This window comes from Podarcis liolepis (assembly GCF_965112155.1).
Source record: "Podarcis liolepis genome assembly, chromosome: 16".
NCBI classification, from domain to species: domain Eukaryota; kingdom Metazoa; phylum Chordata; class Lepidosauria; order Squamata; family Lacertidae; genus Podarcis; species Podarcis liolepis.
In genome coordinates, this window is record NC_139567.1 from 1,876,499 (window position 1) to 1,904,184 (window position 27,686).

General features: G+C 41.9%; 1 protein-coding gene across 4 annotated transcripts in view; it reads left to right on the forward strand.

Annotated features, from left to right (window-relative positions):
- PPP3CC (protein phosphatase 3 catalytic subunit gamma) overlaps nt 1–27,686 on the forward strand; it is a 77,265-nt gene that overhangs the window by 12,629 nt on the left and 36,950 nt on the right. For all 4 annotated transcript variants that reach the window (XM_083480553.1, XM_083480552.1, XM_083480554.1 and 1 more), the window contains exons 2-3: nt 26,782–26,979; nt 27,280–27,404. In XM_083480553.1, the coding sequence (XP_083336679.1) occupies nt 26,782–26,979; nt 27,280–27,404 (323 nt within the window). The remainder of the gene's footprint in view (nt 1–26,781; nt 26,980–27,279; nt 27,405–27,686) is intronic.

The window sequence follows — 27,686 nt, forward strand, 5'->3', positions numbered from 1 at the left end:
TGGAGTTGTAATCCAGCTGTCTTTGGAGGACACCATGTAGGCAGAGGCTAGCTAACAGGGCTGATACCAAGGCCTGTGGTGAGAAAGAAAGTGGCGAGACTGATTTACAGACCAAGAGAGTGTCTGTTCTTAATAGGTTAGTTGCCAGTAGGGCATCTGGAAGGCACATGTGTGGCCTTCCCTAAATCCTGAAGGGTCAGCTCCCTGCCCCCCTCCCAGCTGAAGAGAGGCTTGAAAGTAGTACAGCATTCAGTTTTAGCGCAGTGTGTGCATGGGGCCCACAATAGTAAACTGTGTTTTAACAGCCAGCTTGTTTTAGCTAGTGCCATAGCTGTCAACGTTCCCCTTTTTTTAAGGGAAATTCCCTTATTCCGAATAGGAATCCTCGCAAGAAAAGGGAAAAGTTGACAGCTATGGCTAGTGCTTGTGCCTATGCTTGATGAGACCATTGAAGAAGTCAGGCTGTCCGCTGCCATGTTTTAAGCCAGCTGGAAGTGCTTCCTAAGACCCATGCAGTAGTTTTTTTGTGATAGCTAGCATCTTTCACAAACTGCTCTTGCACGATATAATCAATGGCTGATTATCAAGACATTTTTCATGATGGACAAAAGAAAACTGTGGGTGGTTTGAAGGAAATATGCATTTTAATGCATTTAGGATCCACTATGTCAGAGACCATAAGATTTAGTTGGGGAATCTCCTAGGCTATTTAACTGTATGTAGTAACAACAACAACAACAACAACAACAACAACAATTTCTTATTTCTACCCCGCCCATCTGGCTGGATTTCCTCAGCCACTCTGGTCTGCTTCCAACAGAATATTAAAATACAATAGTCTATTAAACATTAAAAGCTTCCCTAAACAGGGCTGGCTTCAGATGAATTCTAAAAGTCTGGTAGTTATTTTTCTCTTTGTCATCTGGTGGGAGGGTGTTTCACAGGGCGGGAGCCAATACCAAGAAGGCCCTCTGCCTGGTTCCCTGTAACTTGGCTTCTCACAGTGAGGGAACCGCCAGAAGGCCCTCGGTGCTGGACCTCAGTGTCTGGGCAGAATGATGGAGGTGGAGACGCTCCTTCAGGAATACTGGACCAAGGAAGAAGAAGAAGAAGAGTTTGGATTTGATATCCCGCCTTTCACTCCCCTTAAGGAGTCTCAAAGCGGCTAACAATCTCCTTTCCCTTCCTCCCCCACAACAAACACTCTGTGAGGTGAGTGGGGCTGAGAGACTTCAGAGAAGTGTGACTGGCCCAAGGTCACCCAGCAGCTGCATGTGGAGGAGCGGAGACACGAACCCGGTTCCCCAGATTACGAGACTACCGCTCTTAACCACTACACCACACTGGCTCTCTCAGGGCCGTTCAGGGCTTTAAAGGTCAGCACCAACACTTTGAATTGTGCTCGGAAACGTACTGGGAGCCAGTGTAGGTCTTTCAAGTCTGGTGTTATGTGGTCTTGGTGGCCACCCCCAGTCACCAGTCTAGCTGCCACATTCTGGATTAGTTGTAGTTTCCGGGTCACCTTCAAAAGTAGCCCCACATAGTTTTAACCATTCTTTTCTTTTAACTTAAACATTACTGCTATAAACCACTTAGCTTCTAAACCATCATCATTCTAACATTTATTAATTTTGCCGTGTTTCTCAACCCTTTCTTCAGTTTATTTTTGGTAACCTTATTTTCATTTAGTTTAGTTCATTTAAAAAAAGAGAAATCCAGTTTTACCTTATCCAAACTTAATCATCGAACTTATACCTCAGTTCATATTCTTAAAACATTTTTTCTAAGGTCGACCAAGATTCCCTTCCACGAATTTCCCAATTTACATAGCAATAATAAAAAAAACAAAACAACAAAATAAATTGTAATTATGAACCCTTTGGATTCCCAAACTCCACCCCCCCTTCCCGGTTTCAGCCCCCCAAAATGTCCATCAGTCTTAATCTACTATCAGCCTGGAGATCTCACGTCCGAGGCACTTAATTGTCTTTCAGTTCCTCTCTGCCGGTCTTTTTGATAGACCTTGATATTAAACACCAAATCTCAGAGACGCTCCGGCCCAACAGGATCCATGTTTTTTCCAGCTAGGCCTCCATACTTAAAAGTAGAGCCCATGGGGTGTTCCATTTCTTGTTTCTTGCTCCTTTCCAGTCCAAATGTCCCCAAAGCTCTAACTTCCACCTTAATCACATTTGTAATCCTTAGGTCTTCTGATCTCCACATAGGAAGATCTCTCCATTTCTCAATCTCCAATTCAGGCCGAGCTTTCCACATCAGATTTTTATTTACCTTCATTGCCATCATGTCAGGCCTCAAAGTAAAATTCTCTTTTAGCATCTGCACACCAACTCCTCCTTCCTTTTCTTCAGGGGCGACATATGTCTCCTTCATATTCTCAAAACTCTCGGATTTCTCTATTTGTCCAGTTAAATAGGCTCCTTGTTCCCAAACCTTATCCAATCCAAGAATGTTGTTTACTGTTGAGTCCAGAGTTGAAAAATTTGTAGCCATAACAGCAAACTGACCTTGTAACTTTCCCAAGAGAACAAATGCTCTGTCCAATTCAGCCTGGATTTTCCCTCCTCCAGCCATTTCTGTAATATTGCTAAGTCCCTCTAGGGGGATTTTAGTTCCTTAGTATTCTTTTCAGCTCGAGTCCGGAAATCCAGTTATTTTGTAACAGCCCTTCCTTATTGTCAACAAATTGTAACAAATTATAACCAATGTAGCTGGCAGAAACAGCCAAAAACAGAGTTTTCTTTTTTCGTCTTGACAGCTGACTTGACAGCTGTCAAGCACTTCAATACTTCATCATCAGGCTCTCTCTCGGGGCGATCCCGGGTCCGGGGGGGGGGAAGGAACTTCAGCTCTCAAAATCAGTTCTTAATCCTCCAGTAAAAATTTTGTAATATCAAACCGTGAAATTAAAGTCTTTTACAAGAGAAAAGAGAAATTTTTTTACGACCTTAGGTAGCAGGTCCTTTGCTTTATAATGTTTACAAAGAGAGGGGGGGGGCTTCCTTTTTAACCCTTCCCCGCTCATTCCTGATTCAAACAAATTCAAACTAAATGAAATTAAGGGAGAGGACTTGCTGAATAAATATTTTGAAATTGGAATACAGAAAGGGGAGGTAGGAGGAGGTCAGCGAAGTAAGGCATAAGAAAATAAGGGACTGAAATTATACTTGTTTTTCGTCTGTGTTTTGTTTGTTTTCTGTATATAATTTTTGAAATTTTAATAAATATCTATTACAAAAAAAAAAAGTAGCCCCACATAGAGCGCATTGCAGTAGTCCAAGCGAGAGATAACTAGAGCATGCACCACTCTGGTGAGGCAGTCAGAGGGTCTCAGGTAGGGTTTCAGTCTGCGTACCAGATGGAGCTGGTAGACAGCTGCCCTGGACACAGATTTGACCTGCGCCCCATGGACAGCTGTGAGTCCAGAATGACTCCCAGGCTGCGCACCTGGTCCTTCAGGGGCACAGTTACCCCATTCAAGACCAGGGAGGGTTTTTTTACCGTTAGTTTTTTTACATTTGTTTTTTACATTTTACTTTTTTACATTGTTTTTATTACATTTATATCCTGCCTTTCTTTCAAGGAGCCCAAAGCAGCATATGCTTCCTTCTCCCCATATTTACCCTCAGAGCAACCCTGTGATGTAGGTTAGGTTGAGAGGTATTGACTAGTCCAAGGTCTTCCAATTCACTTTATGGCTTAGTGAAGACTTGAACCTATGTCTCCCCCATTCTAGTTTGACACACTAACATTACACCACACTGGCTGTTTTAGTGAGCTAGGACTGTGTGAATGCTCAGGCTCTTCACACATAGAAGGAAATAGGGCTGGGCACCATTAATGTCATTTATTGGCACATGGTTGGATGTCTCTAGTTTGGCCAAGACAGGTATGGAATCCAGGAGTCTTGCTTTCTGCTGTTGCCTGGTCTGCAGAGCAGGATCTTCTGACTGCTCCAGCTCCAGCCCTCAGTTCAGTGGCTGATGGAAGGGACTTTGATTGTGCTCTGACACGATCTTTCACTTCTGAGGAAGACAAGGCATCCCTTAACAGTTGTTTGGCAGCTAAAGGGCAAACTTCTTACATGTTCTACATGGCCCCGAAGTGTTTGAAGATTCCTTCCTAGTGCTGCCAATAATTTTAAGAAGCTCCTTTCTCGCTCTTCTTACAGTATTGTGAGAAAAATTGGCCAAGAAATTAAAATGCATTCCGCAGAAGCAATAAGGTCACATGATAGCCAGTGTATTTTAAAGGGTCACGTATTGGAATAGATATATGCTGCATAGCTAGTGCCAACTGCATATATAGGTGGAGTTGTAAAAATCCAAAGTGACCAAGAGGGATGATGTATGTGTCCAAACTGGTTTCTGGCTTGAGAAAATAGGAAATACAGTGGCAGTAAAATACACAAAATATAAAACATAGAACAAAAACATAAAACATAGAACATAAAAAATCGGTATATAATTTTTCCGTAAGTGTGTGACTTCTATATCTTGTGTATCAGCTATAAATTAATTGATGTTTCTTGAAAACAAAATGATGAAATATCTTTTCCACTTTATAGCTAGAAAGGCCTTCATGACTGAAATTGCAGTACAGTTTCTAATGTTTTAGTTCACACAAATGAGCTGCTTGTAGATAAGAAGCAAAAATATTTGTTTGTTTTGTGAATTTATACCCCACCAGTATTGCTCCCAAAATCTCTCAGGATAACCTACAGAATATAGCATTCATATGAAGTTTGCAGTAGTAAAATACCATATATCAAGGTAAAACATATACCTTGTATACATGGTTGTAAAAGTCCCCGGCAGCAGCAATTTCCCACTGAAACCTTAATAAATTATTATTATTATTATTATTATTATTATTATTATTATTATTATTATTATTTCTATACCACCCTATACCCTAAGGTATCTTTGAGGTATATGTCTTAAAAAGAAGATATAACCTTCTTCTAAATGCTCATGGAAACTAGACTGACTTTGTAAAGACCAACAACAAACAGGTCTGATAAATCTTTCAAGGCAGGGACTTGTTGAATAAAGGTTCTACCCAGTGCTATTTTTATAGAAAAAGAGGTTCCAGAACTCCCCATGAACACCTCCCTTGTTCTCTTATAATGGCAATGGCGCCCACTTGAGAGGTGCTGGAACTGAGTTCTGATGAGTTCCAGCAGAAAAAAAGCCCAGTCGACCTAACACAGAGCAATCTTGCTTAGAAAGCTAGGTGGTGTTGAAGACCTCTTGATGAGGGAGCTTGTCGACTGCTACAAAGGATAGAACATTTGAGTGGTGGAACCAGGGCTTTTTTTTCTGCTGGAACTCACCAGAACTCAGTTCTAGCACCTCTTAGGTGGGCGCCATTGCCATATTGATGGTAAATCTCCATATCCAGAAAGATAACCCAAAAGTAGTTCATGCATTTGATATGGAAGATTTGGGGGAGAAAGCGGTGTGCTACTGGTGTTGGAGGTCTAAGAAGTTTCCATTGTCCGATGGGTCTCATACAAACCATAATGTTGAAATGGGAGACAATGTGGGACCTCTGATCAACAAGAGAAAAGATGCATAAATGATGAATGATCTGGACACCGCAAAAACAACCATATTGCAGTGTTTTCTGCTCACTTGTAATTGGTGTAAAAATGAGGTCTTAAGTCATTTCACTGAAGCTTTTTAGATGTGGTATGCTGCAACTGATATAATTCATGGTGTTTGCCTTGTTTAAACACTACAATGTATGTTAGGAATGAATACTTGTGACCTTGCTCTTTTTGTCTTATAAAATGTACATTCTCATTAAGTGTTTTTTTTAAAAAAAGACCTTTAGAATGTACAGCCGCCCAGAGTGGCTGGGGAAACCCAGCCAGATGGGTGGGGTATAAATAATAAATTATTATATTATTATTACAGTGATACCTCGGGTTACATATGCTTCAGGTTACAGACTCCGCTAACCCAGAAATAGTACCTCGGGTTAAGAACTTTGCTTCAGGATGAGAACAGAAATCATACAGTGGTGGCGTGGCGGCAGCAGGAGGCCCCATTAGCTAAAGTGGTACCTCAGGTTAAGAACGGACCTGCAGAATGAATTAAGTTGTTAACCCGAGGTACCACTGTATTATACAACCCAGTGCCAAATCAATCCCACCACCTGTTTTTATGACAAAAGTCACTGTGCATGGGGCTACTAAGAGGAGGTTTATTAGTTTTTAGCTGGTCCATATTTAGCTGCTTCTGTTGAAAGCAAGAAGGAAGGAAGGCTCCTGGCTTAGGAAATGAACCTGTAGGAAGTAGGGCAGGGTGCTGGCTTAAAATAGTCTTGAAGACTGGCCTGTGTTTATGATGAACTGATCTATTTAGGTAAATCCTGGAGTCATTGTGGGGGTAGAGCTGTATGCTAATCTAAAGATGTTATTAGCTAACAGACCAGTGCAGTGAAGGCCTGGGTTTATCCCTTGCTTGCTTCCTGTTGAAGAGTTTCCAATTCACCCAGGAGTGTTGGCTGCTGCCAGCTCTGTTTTCTAGTTATTCAGCAAGGTCTTGAATAATAATGACATTAGGTATTGATTAAGCAGCTGAAGCCAAAGGATCAGCCTATGTTAAGGCGGCAGCAGCAGCAACATTAGTTGATAAGGCATTCCCTTTCTGCAGGGCCAGACTGATGGCCCAGTGTTGAAGACTGTGCAGGCAAAGATTGTTGCAGGGGTACCAAAGGGGAGGGGTGTGCACTGCTTGCTTGCGCTGCAGTGGAGGCCTCTGGCAGGCAAGCCAAAGCTTGGTGGGATAGCAAGATAAAAAGCACAAGTGGGAGGGAATTTAATGTGGGCAGAAGATCGCAAAGGATGTGGCAGAAGTTGAGGGGAGGAAAGATAAAACACTTCTCTGCTGTTCTTAAATTCTTTAACAAGTGGTGGGCGGGAGCGTTCCTTGTGCCATCTAGATTGCTCTTCTGTTTTCCAGTCACTGAAGGGTAGTAATTCCCTGACATGTCTAGTAACTTTTTCGTCTCTTACTAGAATGCTAGACTAGAGGTTGCTGTACTCCTCATGGTTCCAGTGGTGAATGTTAGTTATCTTAAATGCTGTCTCACTTGTTCATTTACCCAGACCTGAGTCTTTTAACTTAGGCCCTGTTTTTCCTTTTATATGTTCAAGGTCTTTCTGGAGAGCAAACATCAAATGTACAGTGAAGATCCCTAAATCAGGGGTTCTGCCTCATCCCTTTTCTTTGTCCCAATTACAAATAATTGGTTGTTCAAATATTCACTTAGTCATTATTTCTCATATGTTGTATGCTAGTTCCTTTGGGCAGAGAGCACAAGCATTCCTTTGGGCAGAGACTGAGTATAGACTGAGTATACCTTGCAACTTCAATGACCTTGGAGTGAGCAGGATGCCAATAAAATACTGGGGCATCTTGTTGTTTGCATCCATCTTTCTTGAGAGACAATGGAAGAGTGCGCCTTCAGGGGTGAAGTCAAACCATTGGAAAGTTACAGCACCTGCTGTGGCTGTAGAGATTGATAAGGAAGAAACATGTTTTCTTGTAGGTGGAGCAGATGAAGGCATCCAGTTTTGCTGCTACAGTTGCACCGTGGCTTTTATTCTCTGTATGCTTGATGAGTCTATATAGAGCTTCCTTGGATCTTGTCAGGACTGTGTCATCTGCAAGCAACATACCTTGAATAAGCACCCGCTACACTTTTGTTTTGGCATGGAGACATGCCAGGGTGAACCAACCCCCGTTGCTCCTTGAATGCTCCTTAGTACACACCGCCTTCAGTCAAGGTGAAGGCATAGGAGAACAACAGAGAGAAGAATATGCCAAAGAGAGATTGAGTCCCGTTTCACACCACACTTCATAGGGAAGGCATCCAAGGATGAGCTACCATACTGGGCATGTAGAAGAACAACATTTTTTTAAAAAAATAATATTTATTAAAAGTTTAAGAATTACAGAAAGAAGTAAAAAAGAAAAAGTAAACAATACAAATCAATACATTACAGTACATATAAAAAAACAAAAGACACAATACATCAAAACAAAAACAATTAACCTAATATCCCAACTGTTAGAGAATGGCAAATTAAATTATGCAAGTATATAGAATTAGCAAAGATGACACAAAAAATCAGGCATCAAAAAAGTGTAAACTTTATTAACGATTGGAACAAATTCATAGCATACATAGAAGCACATTTAGGGAATATTAAAATCAGAGTAGGTGTAACATAAAGCCTGTGACGTAAAGATGAAGGTTGTAAAATGATACCGCAGAAAGGTACTGTAGTCACATAGCCCAAAGCCGAGATGGAGGGAAGTCAAGCATTGTTATGTTATGAATGGATGTTGGTTTGTTTCTTGTTTGTTTTCTTTGTTTGATGTGCTGCTTAGTCTTTTTTCTTTATTTTACTGTGTTGTTCGCTTCTATGTTTTTGTTCCCCCACCCTGTATGTTTTTGTCTCAAAAAAGAACTTAATAAAAAAACAAAAACAAAACAAAAACAAAGACAATTAAAAACACATCTAATATTTCCATATCTTTATCTTTCATTAACTTGTTTCATCGACCTCCTCACACCTCCCTTTTTGTGTTCTAGTTATTAATTATTTCAGCAAATCCTTTCCATCTTTCACTGTTTTCTGTCATTTAATTATCTTAATTTATTTTAACCTTATCTTACCATTAAAACCCTAAAACTTATTTATACTTAACTCCTTATAACATTTCTACTAAAGCTGTATAATTTCATTCCAACATTTTTCTAACACTCATTAATTTTGCAATATTTCTCTAAATAATTTTTTAAAAACTTTTTCCCAATCTTCTTCCACCGTCTCTTCTCCCTGGTCTCAGATTCTGTCAGTCCTTTCTATCAATTCCATATGGTCCATCAACCTGGTGATCTTCTGTCTGAGGCTCTTAACTCTTTTCCATGTCCCTTCTGCAGATCTTCTTCATATTTATACATGCACTTTACTTTATCTTCTGCTGATCTTGTTCTTAATTTCCTTCCTTTGGCACTGAGGAGTAGATCTCGGGGAAACTCCAACCTAACAATGTCTTTATTCCTTCTCGACAGGTCAGCCCATTCTCCATAGTCAGAACTAAAGTCCAAAAGATATTTCAGAGTGTGTTTCAGAGACCCTCCAAAGCTAAAGGCCCCCACAACTCCAATCTCCCCCTGACCCAAATCCAGATCCCAAAAGCCAGAACATCCCTGCATAAGGGGATCTATCCAACTTTCCTTCTCCAATCCAAGCGGGGCTCCATCCCACCAAATCTGGCTTTCTCTAGATTCAATCGTAAAAGGCAACAGCTTATGTTCATCAAATTGCCTCTGTAAGGCTCTCTCCACTTGAATTACTTGAGGTTCAACAACAACTTTCTCCTTCGTCTTCTCCATAGCTTGCCATGTCAAAACAGATTCCTGAATCAATTCCTGAGTAGTTTCTGTATATGTATTCACTTTTTGTCCCAAATCAGTCATTTTTTGTCCCAAATTGTCAATTTTAATAATCATCACATCCGTCTTCTCATGAAGCTGTTCCAATAAAGCACTTGTCTTGCAAAATGCAATCACTAAGGCTTCTTCTGTCAACATTCTTGTCCAAGGTCAATCTCTGATTCTCACGGTCTTTAATCTCTGCAGCTGGAAAATTCCCCAGCTCCACTCCTGCAACAGTTTCAAAAGCTCCCTCTAGGGGAAACAATTTCTATTTGTATCCATCCTTTTAAGCGCAGATCCAGCAACAAAGTTAGTTTCAATTTTCAGTTACTTTTTTGCTCCTTTTTAAGTGCAAAAGGAAACAATGGAAACAATATATTTCTCTTATTTAACTATCTGTCAACATACGTTTTATTCACAGTCAATGAACTTTCCCAAAACGTCAATCTTACTGGCAGCCCGTTCCCAGGTTCAAAACGGTGGTAATTTATCTTTCTTTACTCTCTCTCCTGCAGGCTTAGGCGATCTAAAATTTCCCCCTTCTTCTCCTGCTTCCAAGGGGGGTTTAGTAATTTTAACCGATGGAGATTTAATCCTTTACAAAAGGCTTTCCAGACTTTAGCTTACAACGTCTTTGCTTCAATCTATTTACAAAAGAGGAAGGCGGACTTCCTGTTTGAAACCTTCCCGTTTCGGTGCCAAACTAAGATGTTTAGAAATCCAATTTTCCGTTCTACTCACGGGTAGTTGTTTAGAGTCCAATTGTCCACAGGAAAAAGTCAGCGCTCTCCGGCAACAGCAATGCGGCTTCACTCCGTGAAAGAAGCAGTCGATTTGAAGCACCGCACTGCTCACCCCACGAAACCGGGTTTCTCTGCAAGTAGGGGAGGCGCAAAAGGTGCCAGCTGAATCCCACGTCCACAGGCTTCTCCCGCCTATGGTTTTTAGTGGGTCTCCGCCTCGCCGTGGCGGTCCAGACCCTGATTTCCACGGAGCGGATTCCTCCCGATCAGAGGAAGTCCGCCATTGCCGGAGGCGCTAACCCGGAAGCTCGTAGAAGAACAACATAAGCTCTCTGCAAGATTGGGCCAAGGGTCCAGCATCCTGCTTGCAAGCAATACCAACCAGATATTTGTACAAAGGCAACAGCTCACCTTTGTTGCTTACCCCTTACCAGATAGCATTCACTGCCACTGGATCCAGAGGGTCCTATTTAGCTATTGTGACTAGTAATTATCAATAGACTTCTCTGCTTTGAATTTGTTCACTTTCTTTTTACAGGAGACAGTCATTTTGCAACGGCATTCTGTTCCCAGCTCCCATGCGCGTCTGTGGAGCTTGTGTAAGCGCATCCTGCCCTGTTCTACCCTACCCCATTCCACTCCGTCCTCATTCTGCCCCCTTCTTTCCTCTTCTGGGTCCAAAAGAACCACACATTGGCAATCGTGTCAAATATTGGCCTTGTTTGCACATAACACTAAACCCAAATTGTGGCTTCGTGTGAATGAGCAAGTGTGCTGGAACACAGTGAGAAAATTGTGGCAGTATCATTCCTCTCTTCTCTGCTGCTGTCCTGCTAGGAGGAGGTCAGTGATGGTTTGGCTTAGCATTGTGTCTGAATCTGGGTTTGTGGTTTGACTTGGTTCCTGTTAACATGGCACCAGCAGGAGCAGGATAGGAGTGAAGCAGCCAATATTTTCTCAGTGTTCACCTGCATGCGTATTCAAAATATGTAATACCAAAAGTTTACCGTACATACTTACTAGATTTGAAAGGATCTCAAGGAATACCTTGCTTTCAGTGCCAAGAAAATGTGGACAGCTAATTTGAAAACTTCTGAGGTTTTTACAAGCAAACAGATTTGCCCAGTCTTGCTATTTCACACACTGGCAGCCTCTGTACAAGAGGAAGAGAAATTGGGATGTCTGCCTTGGATATGCTGCATATTCAGAAATGGTTAGTGGAAGCACTCTATGCCACTTGTTCTTCGCAACTCTTCCTTCAAAGCTTGTTGACTGGTCCCTGCCTCCTTGTCTCAGATTTGGCACCGATCTCCGAAGTGCATGCTGTTGACTATTGCTTTGTTTAGGTTTTTTTTCCAGAACGGGTCAGTGTATGTCTTCAAGCTGGCTTGGCTTTTATGGCAAGTACATTATGTGCAAAATCATCTTCACTTAAAATACCTTCTTTAAAAAGTGCTCTCTATTTTCCACATCCCTGTCCCTTTCCAACTCAGCTGCTGTGAGAGCCAGAATTGCATTTTTTAGCTAGTGGGGAAACTCATTTAAGGCAACAAAATGTCCCCACTATTGTTTTAATACATGTCACATATATATTCACACACACAATCTATTATTGGACTAGCAGTCACCTTGCTAACCCTATGATAACAGGTGGTGAGTTTCTCTGCCTGCTGACATCTAGGAATCCCCCACTCCTATCCTTTGGCTAGCTCCCTTTTATAAATTAGATGCAGCTGTTTGCTGTAAGCATTGGGCACTATACCTCTCCACCTCTTCCCGCATGTGTGCACACACAAACACACGCACGCACCAAGGCCAAGGTTAGAAAAGTTGGCTGGGGCAAACATCCAATTGATCAAACTGATGAAAGGAAGATGACGGATCTGACACTGATACTGGTTGGCAGACTGTTGAGTGATTGTTGTAGCGTGAGCAGTATATTTTTAACTGCGAAAAGGTCTTGGCACCTGTGCAGTCTCAAAGATCATTTAAAAGCTACACACCAGGTTTTCCTTGGCTGTTTCTTCAGGGTAGGTGGCAGTTTGAGATCACAGTCAAGGCTTTCTGATAACTTTTTTAGCACGGGCAGAATCTTACCATTTACTAAGAAAGCTTTGTCCAAAAGGTTAGAATGGTATTCTTTAAGCTACTGTGAGTATTAAAAAATATGAGACAAAATAAAGAATAGTACAGTGCAATCTTAGACCCTTTGTGAAAATCAGACAAAAGAAATACAAAAATCTTCTGTATTGATTAATTAAATTTATATTTTGTGTTTTCTTCTAAGGAGCTTAATTTTGTATACACGGTTCTGGTCCAAAGTCACCCAGTGAGTTTCATAGCTGAATGGGGATTTTAACCTAGACCTCTTCAGTCTTCATCATACTCTAAGCACACCAGCACACTGACTCCTTCATGTTTCCCTTTTCCTTTATGACTTCTCCTTGGATTTCTAATGCCAGAACTGCAAGTATCAGCAGGCAGGGGCTTCAAGTGCCTCTATGTCTCCTGCCACACCCTCCTGTGTTGCTTTTTCCTGACCTTGCTCCTCACCTGTCTCCCACTTCCTAGGCTTTTCTTTCCTTCCAGTCTCCCCAGTCCTTGCTAAGCATTTTCTGCTTTCTTCAAACATATGTACTTGTGTTTCTGCCACAAAATGCTGTTGGCCTTTAGGGTGCCTCAAGGCTCTTTTTTGTGTATGTGTTTTTGCTGCAACATACAAAGGAGCTAGCCCTGTGGAATATGTGCTTTTCTGTAGCTGAAGTTTTTCAGATCGCCAAAATGGGTTTTCCTGATGGAGATATTTTTTTTAATTACCAAGTATACATGTCCCTTTAACTGTGTTTCAGGCCTTTTGGAGTCTTCGTGAGAGAAAGAAGCTTTACGTTTTGTGTGTTTTGGGCATGTCCTGACAACCAAGCTTTCATAAATTCAAGAGGTGGACAAGCCAGAGTATGAGGAAGCTATTGGGGAATATTATTTGTTTCCTTTCCCAAAAGTGTGGAGAGAGAAGTAGGTGTTTTTCTGGAACTCTCTAGCTTTCTCCGTAATCCAGCGCATGTTTGCAATTTGGTCTCTGGTTCCTCTGCCCCTTCGAAATCCAGCTTGCACTTCTGGGAGTTCTCGGTCCACATACTGCTTGAGCCTGCCTTGTAGAATTTTATGCATAACCTTGCTAGCGTGTGAAATGAGTGCCATTGTGCGGTAGTTGGAGCATTCTTTGGCACTGCCCTTCATTGGGATTGGGATGTAGACTGATCTTGTCCAATTCTCTGGCCACTGCTGAGTTTTCCAAACTTGCTGGCATACTGAGTGTATGGTTTTCGTTGCTGCCTCCTGTATAATGTTGCGAGCCTCCACCCATAGTTCTTCAGGCACTCTGTCCACCAAATCTAAATCCTTAAACCTGTTCCTCACTTCCACTGTGTATTCATAAGGGATTTGACTTAGATTGTATCTTACCGGCCCAGTGGTTTTCCCTACTTTCTTCAGTTTAAGCTTGAATTTTGCTATAAGAAACTGATGATCTGAGTCACAGTCAGCTCCAGATCTTGTTTTTGCTGACTGTATAGAGCTTCTCCATCTTTGGCTGCAGAGAAAATTATCAATCTGATTTCGATGCAGCCCATCTGGTGATGTCCATGTGTAGAGTCGTCTCTTGTGTTGTTGGAAAAGTGCATTTGTGATAACCAGCTTGTTCTCTTGACAGAACTCTATTAGCCTTTGCCCTGATTCATTTTGAATTCCAAGGCCAAACTTGCCAGTTGTTCCTTTTATCTCTTGACTCCCTGCTTTAGCATTCCAATCCCCTATAATGAGAAGAACATCCTTCTTTGGTGTCATTTCTAGAAGGTGTTGTAAGTCTTCATAGAATTGGTCAATTTCAGTTTTTTCAGCACCAGTAGTTGGTGCATAAACTTGGATTACTGTGATGTTAAAAGGTCTGCCTTGGGTTCGTATCGAGATCCTTCTGTCCTTTTTGAGATTGCATCCCAGTACAGCTTTTGCCACTCTTTTGTTGACTATAAGGGGCACTCCATTTCTTTTGCGGGTTTCTTGCCCACAGTAGTAGATATGATGATCATCCGAACTGAATTCGCTCATTCCCATCCATTTTAGTTCACTGATGCCCAGAATGTCAATATTTATTCTTGCCATCTCATTTTGACCACATCCAGCTTACCATGGTTCATGGATCTTACATCCCAGTTTCCTATGCAGTATCTTTCTTACAGCATTGTACTTTCCTTTCACTTCCAGGCACATCCACAACTGAGCGACCTTTTGGCTTTGGCCCAGCTGCTTCACCAGCTCTGAATCTACTTATACTTGTCCCCTGCTCTTCCTCAGTAGCATGTTAGATGCCTTCCGACCTGAGGGGCTCATCTTCCAGCGTCATAACTTTTATATGCCTGTTGTTTTTGTCCATGGAGTTTTCTTGGCAGGGATACTGGAGTGGTTTGCCGGTTCCTTCATAGAATCATAGAATCATAGAGTTGGAAGAGACCACAAGGGCCATCGAGTCCAACCCCCTGCCAAGCAGGAAACACCATCAGAGCACTCCTTCTCCAGGTGGATCACATTTAGTTAAAACTCTCCACTATGACCTGTCCATCTTGGGTGGCCCTGCACGGCATAGCTCATAGCTTCTCTGAGTTATTCAAGCCCCTTTGCCACGACAAGGCAGTGATCCATGAAGGAGGCTACATACATAGCTTAAGTTTTTTTCTTCTTCTGTGGTGGCTGTGAGAGTCAGTGGAGATACAATTGAGTACAGTATCATGGGGATACAACACATCTAATCTCAACCAGATGATAGGCAAGTGCTTCCTATATTTCTGCATAATGAGTTGGTAATGGAAATTGTTGGTGGGAACTCTTATAAGACCAGATGGGAATGGGATTGAGTCTGTTAGGCTGCAAACTGTAGTAGCACTGCAGTGCTATTACTTCCTGGTCTAGAGAGCAAATCTCAAGTTGTCTCCAAAGCAATCCCAACAGAAAACAGTTTTGAACATCTGAAGTGTGATGTAGCCGAAAGAAGCACTTTGGGGCACAGTGGAGGTAAAATAGGTAAAATACAAAGTAGCATTGGTATCTGGCAGTACTGAAAGGTTCCTAGAGAAGCAGAAAGCCCATTTGGAAACCTGGAGAAATTGAACAAGAGCATTCAGGACTTCAGAAATAAAACTTAAATATGATAACCCACAGTATTTCAGTGCACACTTTCTGGTTAAACTTTAGCTGAGAATCCTTTTAAGTTTTATTCTGTTGACACCTTGCCTTATTCCAGAATAATAAAATTACTTGAAACTTGACACATACCAATGAATAAGAAAAGCAGTAGAACCAGCAGTAGAACCAAAGGGCTAGCAATAAAATAAGCCTCACAGCATTTTTGGAGAGTAGGGAGGACTATAGACTCATGCTCTTACTCTTGGACTAATCAAAATGCACGGGAAACTGATCTTTGGAGTTCTGTGAAGAGGCTAGTCTTTGCTGTCCGGATAAGGGTAGCCTGCTTTCCACTTCTCAAACTCCACTCCAATTTACTGATCACATTTCTTCTTCTTTTTCTCCCCTCCAATTTGTAATTGGTATTTTGAAGTAGTGTGCCAATTTTTCATTCTAGTCATATTCTTAATTGAATTTTGCAAAAATTGTGAGTATGTATTAACTTTACCACTTAATACTAGATTGGGCTGCTGATGCATTTTACTCACCAAAAATTTGCCTTCTGCTTCATGTGGTTACTGTCAAGTTTACACTGAAATGCAATATATCCGCTGCACATGAGCAATTTATATTTTAGTATATACTTGACATAGCTGTTGTACAGAATTCCTTGGCTTTAGGGGTGTGGGGAGGATCTTAGTGTCACTTAATGTTCTAGGCAGAAGAAAGACTTGGCAAGGGATTAAGACTTTCAACTAAGGTTGTTGCTGCTGGCAGGGATTATTTATACCCAAATAAAGAGTGATGGGAGGATCTGGCTTGTAGGTGGATCTTAATTGCTGCATTACAGCCTGCTGGAGGGCTAATGCCTTGCTTTTATCAGTTTCAGGTGGTTCAAAAGCCATCAGTTGAAGGGCCTCAAAGTGCAAGATTGGCTTAATACTTTTAAAAAGCATGCTTTCTGAATTAATGGCATGCAGTTCCTGTCATTGTCGAGTTACTTTCCACAGTGCAGCCATGAGGATTAAAAACAGATTTGGAAATAGCTGTTTTCTCAGTCACCTGAGGCAAGTAAGAACCTGCTCTAGGCTATCAGGTAAAGAATCTCCCCCCCCCCCACACTTTCAGCCCACACTTTCCCTAAATGGCTGCAGACTCTTATGGACCTGTATAGCTACACTTAAGGTTAACAAAAGCTGTGGCCAGGCAGAGTGTCCCTGCATTCCTTCATGGCACATTTTATATGACAAGTCTCTTCCATAATGTGTATCTGAGATTATAGGTTGTACACTGAGGTGAAGAAATCTAGGGTACATGATAGGGGATTATTGCATTAGTTTTCCTGGTTATAATGCTAGTGCCTCTGTTCCAGTTCCTAACATTCCTTTTAATACTGCATTACCTGTTACATTATGGAACTATGGATTTTTCATCAATATACAGGCAACTCCCCATTTGCATGTGATTGGCACGCGTATGACTTCTGATGTGTGTGCCATTTTCAGCACTGCAAAGGAGTGAGGCAGAACGGAATGGGCTTACATGCGTCCTGCCAACGCATGCAGTGCCCTGCGTAAATGGGGAGTTGCCTGTATTGCCATGTTGCCCTAAATTTCATTCACACTAGTGGGCATGGTGTGACACAACGCGTGCTTCTGCTGCCATGTGGGAATCCCTTGCAGTTGATTGTAGTGCCTGGAGACAGTCAGGTTGTGTATCCACAGCAGTGACCAGAGGAGAAATGACCACTAGGAGAGAAGAAATGCCATGGTGCAAGAGCAAAAGCAGACTCCTTCATCTGTCCCAGCTGCAACAAAACATGTCTCTCCCTTATCACTCCACAACCACAGCAGGTGCTGTAGCTGTCCAAAGGTTTGACTTCACTCCCAAAGGCGCACTCCTCCATGGTCTCCTAAGATGGACGGATACCAACAACAACAAGCGTCTTCTGCTTCCCCATGATTCACCCATGAAAACAGTGGGGGGGGGGGACGACGACTGTAGGCCAGAATACGCCCCAAATTTCTTACCATGTTTTTCCATGTTAACGGAGTTGCAAACGTAATTTTTCTGGAAGCAGTTAATATGGACATAACTTTAACTAGATTCCACTAGATTTCCATAAGCGGCTTTTACCTCATATGAAAGATCACATAAAACATAAAAGTTACAAGGTAAAGAAACATCAAGAAAAAGGAATAAAGTGCTGCATGTGAAGCTCTAGATTTGCATCTTGACATTATTTATGCATTTAATGCATTTATCAGTCAAACCAACTTACACAACTACAAATACATGTATAGTTCTTGGACTGATGGGCATGTGTTAATAGCGCTATTCTTCAAAGCCCTAGATGAAATGGAAAGCCATTAATGAGTTGGGAAGTGGGTAGAATGCCTTATGACACCATGGACTAACGGTTGCTTCAGAAGGTAAAGTTTATTCTTGGGATAGGGGACTTTAGCTATAAATACAGCAGCAAATTAAACACAGGTTTGAATTTGACCAGCTTAAATGTTCAGGGTCAGACTGGGTTCAAGTCATTCATTCAATCTGGCAGCTCTAAAGAATTTAGCATGGTTTCAAGTTCTGCTTTAGCCTGTAGGCCTTGTCAAGCTATTGTCTGAGAATCAGTTGAAGAACAGCCTGTTAGAAAGCACTTTGTTGCCTTTTTTCAATCAACCTGTTACACATAGCTTTTAGGATGTAATCCTATAGTGAACTTCATGGAAATTCTGAGTAGACATGCATAGAATTGCACTGTTCACCTGTTGCTATTTTTCCAATTTTTCTTTATTTACAGAGTTAAAAATATTACAATATTTAATATTCACAAGTAACAGCTCAGATTAGTAGCTTGAAGTAAGCTACGCTTTCAGTATAAAGAGAATGAAATCCAGCTGGTGTCCTCCGAGTTGCCATAGTCAGAAAGGTTCTGCCTGCTTTTGCTTCTTGTCCCTCCCACCCCTGGCATTTGGCTTCCAGGTGGTTGTCCAGAGGGGCATGTGGTGCTTGGACCAAAAAAGGTCCTCCATCATGGCCAAATTGAGCTTGGGTTTAAACCTTTAACTTTTACACTGTATCTGAGGCATGACTTGGGAGTTTCCCCTGGCAAAATCCCACTTGATGTTCCTCGCAGATTTAAAATTCCTGTCTTGTAAATCCTCCTGTGTCCATCTGATTGGCGCATACAGAGAGTGTCAGACTAGGACCTGGGAGACCTGGGTTCAAATCTTCACTCAGCCATGAAGCTCACTGGGTGACCCTGAACCAGTCACTGCCTCTCTGCCTAACCTACCTCACAAGGTAGTTGCCAGGATTAAATGAAAAGGAGGAGGAAAATGTACGCTACCTTGAGTTCTTGGGAGAAACAGTGGGATATTAATTTAAGAAAGTGCCAGGAGCATGATTCTCTTTTGGTTCATATGCAGCTTGTTTCTTTTGTATGTGACCAACTTGCCCCAAAACATTCCTCGATGCCTGAGAAATTTTTATCTTTCCCATCCTGCGGTCTAATCCATGCATAGAGAGCCCTCTGCTCTGCCTGGATGGATAACAGGTAGCCTTTCTGAAAAAGCCACCTTGGAAGTTCTGGATTTCAACTTCCTACCTAGCAATCTTTTGCCAGACCATACATTTCCCCATGTCATTGGTTCCAGTGCAACAGCTTGCTGTTCCTCACCACTGCCTGCACGCCTATCTAGATGAAACTTTTGCACAGGAACATAAGTTGTCATGCAGCCTACCTGTTAAGCTACAGAAGATGGAGGGAGGTGGCGTAAACCTTTTTCCATCATAGCTTTCAAGGAACAATCCTCACAACTACAGTTGTTTGGCTGTCCGAAGTAGCTAGTCAGGTGCCTTCAAGAGAATTACTAGTTGAGTAACAGCCCTCCCTTATTGTTTGTTCCCCAACAACTGCAGTTACAAGTATAATGCTTCCAAACAAAGGACGATGAGTCGGTGACAGTTACAGTCGTACCTCGGAAGTCGAATGAAATCCGTTCCAGAAGTCCATTCGACTTCCGAAATGTTCGGAAACCAAGTCACGGCTTCTGATTGGTTTCTGATTGCGCAGGCTCACTGGAAACAATAGTGGAAGCTGCACCGGACATTTGGCTTCCAAAAAAAGTTCGAAAACCAGAACACTCACTTCTGGTTTTCAGTTGTTCAGTAGTTGAAATGTTCAATTCCCAAGGTGTTCGGGAGCCAAGGTATGACTGTACTGTATTCAGAGAAGTAAGATGGCTAGAAAGTCTTGTTTTAGTAGATATTAAAAAATTGTGGCGTATGAAAATAAGAGAATATATTGTTTATGTATATTTAACAATATACATTGTTTAGCGTTGACTCAGATCCCTGCCTATAAAATGGGCATAAGAGTAAACAGTCTCATGTGGCCGTATAAATACAGTGGTGCCTCTGGTTACCAACTTAATTTGTTCCAGAGGTCTGTTCTTAACCTGAAACAGTTCTTAACCTGAGTAGCACTTTAGCTAATGGGGCCGCCGCACTGCCACCACACGATTTCTGTTCTCACCATGAAGTAAAGTTCTTAACGCGAGGTACTATTTCTGGGTTAGTGGAGTCTGTAACCTGAAGTGTTTGTAACCCAAGGTACCACTGTACTCTATAAATACTAGCTCGTAATGGAAATGTTAACTCTGTCAAACTGTTGTACCAAAACTTGCCATCAAAGTACTTGTTCAATATTGTGGCTTTGTGTGCTACTAAGACTTTACGCTACTGCCAAAACTGCAAGGGACTTTTGTCATCATTTCAGTGCAAATTAAGGTGTGGGGTTTGGGTTACTATGTTTCAGCAAGTTTAAAAAGATTATTTCAACTGTTGATTGGTGGAATGAAAGCTGGAATGTTTGGAAAAGGAAGAAATCTCAGGATTCAGTTCCTTTTTGATTTGTACTAGCTGTTCTGTGTGATGACTTGCAGTGCTACTTTTCTTGCAGAGAACAGCCATCTGTTCAGGCAAGCAGCTGTAGTTTCCTCACTTGTACAGTCTAGGGAACTGTTTTAGAAAAGCACTAGAAAAAACAGTAGATGTATCTGATAAAGAGGATAGAATGAGGGACAAGCAAATGAATTTGGCACATGCCTTCTAACGCACAACATGAAGCAGATTTTGCCTTTGTATAGTGAGTGAGAATGGAGCAATTAGTCAAGTACGGTAAGTTAGTGTGGAGTTTGCATCCATGGTGGGATCCACACAATAAAGGCATTTTCTAGCTGTTGCTGTTCTTAGTTTTCTGGCTAAACCTAAGTAGCATCTCCAAAATACAGACTCCCTTTCCCTGGGATTGCTCTACCCTCAGACTCAAACTACATGTTCTGTAGAATTTCATGAGTCATGCCTCCATATTTTTCCTTTTAAAATTTGTAGTGACCTGAACAAGATTACCATATTTTTGCATGTATAAGACTAGGTTTTTTTCCTTTAAAATAATGTCAAAAATTAGGGGGCGTCTTATATATGAATACATCTCGCCCCATTTTCTTAAATCTGAGTACTCAAAAATAGGGGGCGTCTTATACATGGGGGCATCTTATAGATGGAAAAATACGGTACATCTCAACAGAAGGCTGAAAAAGACTGCTTAACTTTTTTACCTGTAAAAGAATATCACACTCTCTAAGCTATTCACATCCTAAGGCTCTGGGTTGATGAGGAAATAGTGTTCTTGTATTTTCCCCATTTGTTCCACATTACTTTTGAAAACCAAGGTACCACTGTAAGGTACCACATTAACACATTGTCATGTTTGAAACCTGGTGGGGGAAGCATGATCAGAAGGGTGATTTAGCCAAGTTTTTGTTACATGTGTGCCACACATGTAGATAGGCCCTTGGTGTGAAAGCTGGCATGTTTCCATTTTGAGTCTTTCTTTCAGGTATGAAATCTTATGTGGCTTTAGATAAACTACAATATCTCAGCTTTCTCTTTACTCCTTCTCCTGTCCTTCAAAAAGGGGTGATAATACTTAGAGGAGGGATGGAGAACCTGTGCCCTTTCAGAGGTCTGCCCCAGCCAGCATGACTCGATGGTCTGGGATCATATTAGACCTATTTGCATATCTAGCAACCAACTGATTTTTTTAGTTTTATCCCTATAAGTCACTTTGGGTATAATTCATCACTGAAAAGATTTGCTGGTGGTAGTCGTGATGGGAGTTGCAGGCTAACAACATCTGCGGGCCTACAGGTTCCTTATCCTTGTCTTACAGTGTTTTAAGAATTTCTGAAACAATGTGTGAAATGCTTTGGACTTAGCATTGCTCTATGAATACTAGTAAATACCTGTGAAGTGCCTACCTTCCCACCTGAGTTGTAAAATATTCTCCTTAGTAAAAATGCTACAGGAATTCTTGTCAATAAAATGGCTTATGTAAAATTTGTATCTGAAGAAGTGTGCATGCACACGAAAGCTCATACCAAGAACAAACATAGTTGGTCCATAAGGTGACTTATGTAAGTTTCATAGAGCCGATCCAAATGTACAGGGAGACGTGTGATCCAGTCCTGCGCAGGCTTTGCCACCTTTAAATTGTAGAGGTGCTACAGTGCCTTGCAGGACTATACTATGAATCAGTACTAACATTTAAATTGGCTCCTGTGTGGTGTCACCAGCATGCTCAGAAATAATAATACTGAAAATGTAAGATAAGCAAGTACCTTCAGGAATAGATATTAGGAGCATCAATAGGAGTATAGCATCTAGATCAAGGGAAGTAATAGTGCCACTGTATTCTGCTCTGGTCAGACCTCACCTGGAGTACTGTGTCCAGTTCTGGGCACCACAGTTCAAGAAGGACACTGACAAACTGGAACGTGTCCAGAGGAGGGCAACCAAAATGGTCAAAGGCCTGGAAACGATGCCTTATGAGGAACGGCTAAGGGAGCTGGGCATGTTTAGCCTGGAGAAGAGGAGGTTAAGGGGTGATATGATAGCCATGTTCAAATATATAAAAGGATGTCATATAGAGGAGGGAGAAAGGTTGTTTTCTGCTGCTCCAGAGAAGCGGACACGGAGCAATGGATCCAAACTACAAGAAAGAAGATTCCACCTAAACATTAGGAAGAACTTCCTGACAGTAAGAGCTGTTCGACAGTGGAATTTGCTGCCAAGGAGTGTGGTGGAGTCTCCTCCTTTGGAGGTCTTTAAGCAGAGGCTTGACAACCATATGTCAGGAGTGCTCTGATGGTGTTTCCTGCTTGGCAGGGGGTTGGACTCGATGGCCCTTGTGGTCTCTTCTAACTCTATGATTATATGAGTAACTAAAGTTCTTTAAAGGACGCGGGTGGTGCTGTGGTCTAAACCACTGAGCCGTCGGTGGTTCGAATCCCTGCGACGGGGTGAGCTCCCGTTGCTGGGTCCCAGCTTCTGCCAACATAGCAGTTCGAAAGCACGCCAGTGCTTCCAGCGGGAAGGTAAATGGTGTTTCTGTGTGCTGCTCTGGTTTTACCAGAAGCAGCTTAGTCATGCTGGCCACATGACCCGGAAAAACTGTCTGCGGACAAACGCCAGCTTCCTCAGCCTGTAAAGCGAGATGAGCGCTGCAACCCCAGAGTCGTCTGCGACTGGACTTAACTGTCAGAGGTCCTTTACCTTTTAAAGTTCTTTAAGTCTGAAAGTCACCTTTCAAGATCTTAATATGTTCAAGAGTTTCAAGAGGCATCCTGTTGTCTCACTTGTTGCTTCTACCTGTCCTTCCACCTTTCAACCATAGGCACTAATCTTGCATCCCTGGCCTGTCCTGTGATTGCTTGCACATCCTTGCTTTGAAACACCCTTGCACATGCTGCCTCCATTGATTCTTGCTCCTCCCACAATCCCTGTGTCCCATCATGTTCATTAACTTCTTCTCTTCACTTTCTTAAACTATTACAAAATAAAAAATTCCTTCCAGTAGCACCTTAAAGACCAACTAAGTTAGTTCTTGGTATGAGCTTTCGTGTGCATGCACACTTCTTCAGATACACTGCAGTGTATCTGAAGAAGTGTGCATGCACACGAAAGCTCATACCAAGAACTAACTTAGTTGGTCTTTAAGGTGCTACTGGAAGGAATTTTTTATTTTGACTATGGCAGACCAACACGGCTACCTATCTACTACTTAAACTATTACAGTTGAGTTGATGTTAGAAGAGCCACATTGGGTCATCCTGTGGGTGTATGTAAAAATTTATCTTATATCGATTTATGTTGTCACTTAGTTCCCCTGTGTCTTCTGGTAGAAGAAAATATGAGAAGTGCAAATTAAGCTCCAATGTATTAAAGGAGGTTTATGGATTTAGTGGATTCTAGTAAAGGCTAGAATCCTGATGAACAATCTTATGTTCATTCATGCAGTGTTTTGATGCGAAACCTGTAGCCTTAGTCAATATTCTACATAGTGTTCCCAGGGCTGGAAATCTCTTAGTGCCAGGAATTTATTATCCCCAGTACATTTCTTTTAGGGTTTGCTTGTTTAAAGCATTTTGTCCCACTATTTTGCCAAAAGGTTACTAGAGCAGCTTAAATTAGTAGTAGGACATAGAATCATAGAATCGTAGAGTTGGAAGGTCCCAAGGGTCATCTAGTCCAACCCCCTGCAATGCAGGAATCTCAGCTCAAGCATCCATGGCAGATGGCCATCCAACCTCTGCTTAAAAACCTCCAAGGAAGGAGAGTCCACCACCTCCCATGGGACCTGTTCCACTGCTGAACAGCTCTTACTGTCAGAAAGTTTTTTCAAATGTTTAGTTAGAATCTCTCTTCTTGTAACTCTTGTAACTTGAAGGTTCAAGTCCTACCCTCCAGAGCAGGAGAAAACAAGATTGCTTCCTCTTCCATGTGACAGCCCTTAAGATATTTCATAGAATCATAGAGTTGGAAGAGACCACAAGGGCCGTCGAGTCCAACCCCCATATTTGAAGATGGCTATCATATGTTCTCTCAGGCTCCTCTTTTCCAGGCTAAACATACCCAGCTCCCTCAAGTACTCCTCATAAGGCTTAGTTTCTAGACCCTTTATCATCCTGGTTGCCCTCCTCTACGCATGTTCCAGCTTGTTAACATCCTTCTTAAATTGTGGTGCCCAGAATTGGACACAGTATTCCAGGTGTGGTGTGACCAAGGCAGAATAGAGTAGTACTGTTACTTCCTTTGATCTGGACACTAGGCTTCTGTTGATGCAGCCTAGAATAGTGTTAGCTTTTTTTGCAGCTGTAGCACACTGTTGACTTACGTTAAGCTTGTGGTCCACTAAGACTCCTAGATCCTTTTCACATGTACTGCTAGTAAGCCAGGTGTCCCCTATCCTATATTTGTGAATCTGGTTCTTCCCGCCTAAGTGCAGAACCTTACATTTGTCCTATTGAAATTTCTTAGCTTGTGCCCAGTTCTCCAAGGTCATTTTGAATTCTGCTTCTGTCTTCTGCGGCATTAGCTACACCTCCCAGTTTGATGTCATCCTGCAAATTTGATGAGCCAGTCTCTGTTCACAGGCTTGTAATCTAAAAGAAGGAAAAGAGGATGGGGAAAGAAGAAGGAGAGAGACACAAATTCAGGCACCAGCTGGGATGGAAACAATTCAGAAAGCCTGATAGTGTGGCTCTCATTGGGTGACAGTTGAGAGAGGACGAAAGCCAATTGATCTCTCTGCATAGGCAATGGAAATAACCTTGTTTCACTTATCTCCTTCTCTGCAAACAGGTATAAAATTGCAAGCAGGTGTACAGTTAATTCATATCAGGTTTACTACAGAATATATTTGCTGTTACAAATTACAAGAGTCATTATCTCATGCTTATCTCTCTTAAACTGGTGAAAGGAATTACATGCTTTATACAGAGCCAGGCCACTGGTCTTTCGAGCTCAGTATTGTCTACAATGATTGACAGAGGTGCTCTAGCACTTCAGAAAGGATTTTTCTCAGACCCCCCTGGAGATGCCTAGAATTGAACCTGGAACCTTCTGCAGGCAGCACATGCTTTCTACCACTGAGCTATATAACCCATATCAAGCCAATTGTCTATCATATTTTGGCAGAAACCAACCATAACCCTGAATTCTTGCATAAGTCAGCTTGTTTCCTGGCAGCATGGCAAGAGCAGTGAAGAAGTGAAGTGACTGTGATTTCAGCAGTGTGCACCTGTGCACTATGTGTTCACATTAAACACTAGTTTATTTTAACTACTGTATAGCTTTAGGGACGCGGGTGGCGCGACTGGAAGGTCAGCAGTTTGAATCCCCGCGATGGGGTGAGCTCCCGTTGCTTGGTCTCTGCTCCTGCCCACCTAGCAGTTCGAAAGCGCATCAAAGTGCAAGTAGATAAATAGCTACCGCTCCGGCGGGAAGGTAAACGGCGTTTCCATGCGCTGCTCTCGCTCAGCAGAAGCGGCTTAGTCATTCTGGCCACATGACCCGGAAGCTGTATGCCGGCTCCCTTGGCCAGTAAAGCGAGATGAGCGCCGCAACCCCAGAGTCGTCCACAACTGGACCTAATGGTCAGGGGTCCCTTTATCTTTACCTACCTTATAGCTTTAATGTAATGTGTGAATGAGAAATATGAGGATTGCTGAAGGGAGAGGCTAAGTTGCTTCCACGGCTAACTTTGAAACATAGCTGTGACACTATCGTGTCCCAAGGCTGAATTAAGCAGTGGGGAACCAATGAAATTACTTGTCTGTAATCTTCAAGAGAGAAAAATTATATAAAAACTATGCATTAGTGCTGAGTTGCCCAGGACTTCAAAGTCTGTCAGTTTAGGATAATTAATTGGTTGATGTTCAGTTTTGGATAGGAAATAGAAAACCTGTTTGGGGTGCATATGTGTGTCCCACATGGGAAAGATCCATATCTCTGTCACTTTTATATGCTGAATCTTTTATTGGTATTGAATCTCTATTGACTGCATTTTGTCATGTGTTTGTAAAGCCACCATAGCAAATTCTTTTGAAATGCGCGTTGTAAATCCATTCAGTATGTAATTTAAGAAGGATGAGTATTTGATGTGATGAAATGTGATGCTTGCACTAGGAATTTGAAATATTTGTTTAGCTATGTCAAGGGCTGCTGTCTTAAAAATATATATTTAAAAACTCTGATGATGGATTACAGGAATTTGTATCTGGTGCTTGGCATTTGAAATTATTTTTTCCTGCCTTGAATATCCTCATGATGCATTTCGTACTTGTATTCAAAATATACTGCATGTTACGTTTCTTCAAACTCCATCTAGATCTGAGCAATTTTCAGTATGGTCCTTAACTGATCATTCTCTCTCTTGTTGCCCAGGTTAGAGAAACCTTTGCTGAAATCCGATTATAAGATTTATTGGTCTTTGGAGGAACTCCCTTCTTAATGTTTGTGTGTTTCTGTCTCTCTCCAGCTGTCCCTTTCCCTCCTACGCAGCGGTTAACCCTGAAAGAAGTTTTTGAGGATGGGAAACCCAGGCTGGAGGTCTTAAGAAATCACTTGGTGAAAGAAGGGCGTCTGGAGGAGGATGCAGCGCTGAAGATAATCAATGATGGAGCCTCCATTCTGAGGCATGAGAAGACCATGATTGAAGTTGAAGCTCCAATCACAGGTCAGAGAATGCTTTATTTTGTGGCTTGTTGTTTTCTGAGGCTCATCTGGAATGATTGGCTGCTAAAGCCCAGCAGGTTTCCTGTTGCATGTTCTTTCCACTGAAGTGTGCTCAAGATCAGAAAGCTTTCTATACCTCCAAGGGGAAGAAGTGTTTTTGTAGATTGGAGATTTGAGTACAGGAGCTCAGTATAATCCAACAATTTAGACTGAAGCAATACCATGTTCCCTATTGGTTCTGTGACCTTTCTCTTCTTAGCATGTAATCCTGTCCCTCTTTTTGCTGTCCTTCCTCCCCTAGTGTGTGGTGACATTCATGGGCAGTTCTTTGACCTGATGAAGTTGTTTGAAGTTGGAGGATCACCCAGTAACACGCGCTACCTCTTCCTGGGAGACTACGTGGACAGAGGCTACTTCAGTATAGAGGTGACAATTCAACTGAGCCTTTGGGGATTACACTTTAAAGTTTGGGCTGAGCCTATGGAACCTTTTCTTCTTCCGCTTTGGTAGTTTATGCAGTCTAGTACAATTACAGAGAGTTAATATGCAACAAGGCTTATCTTTAAATCAGTACAAATTTATTTTTATGTTGGTCAGGAATCATGATGGCAAAGTGGCTATATTGCAGTGAAGGACATTATGGGTTCAGGTCTGCCAAGCCTCATTCCAAATGCTACCATGTTCCTCCCCCTTCCCACAAATAAAAAT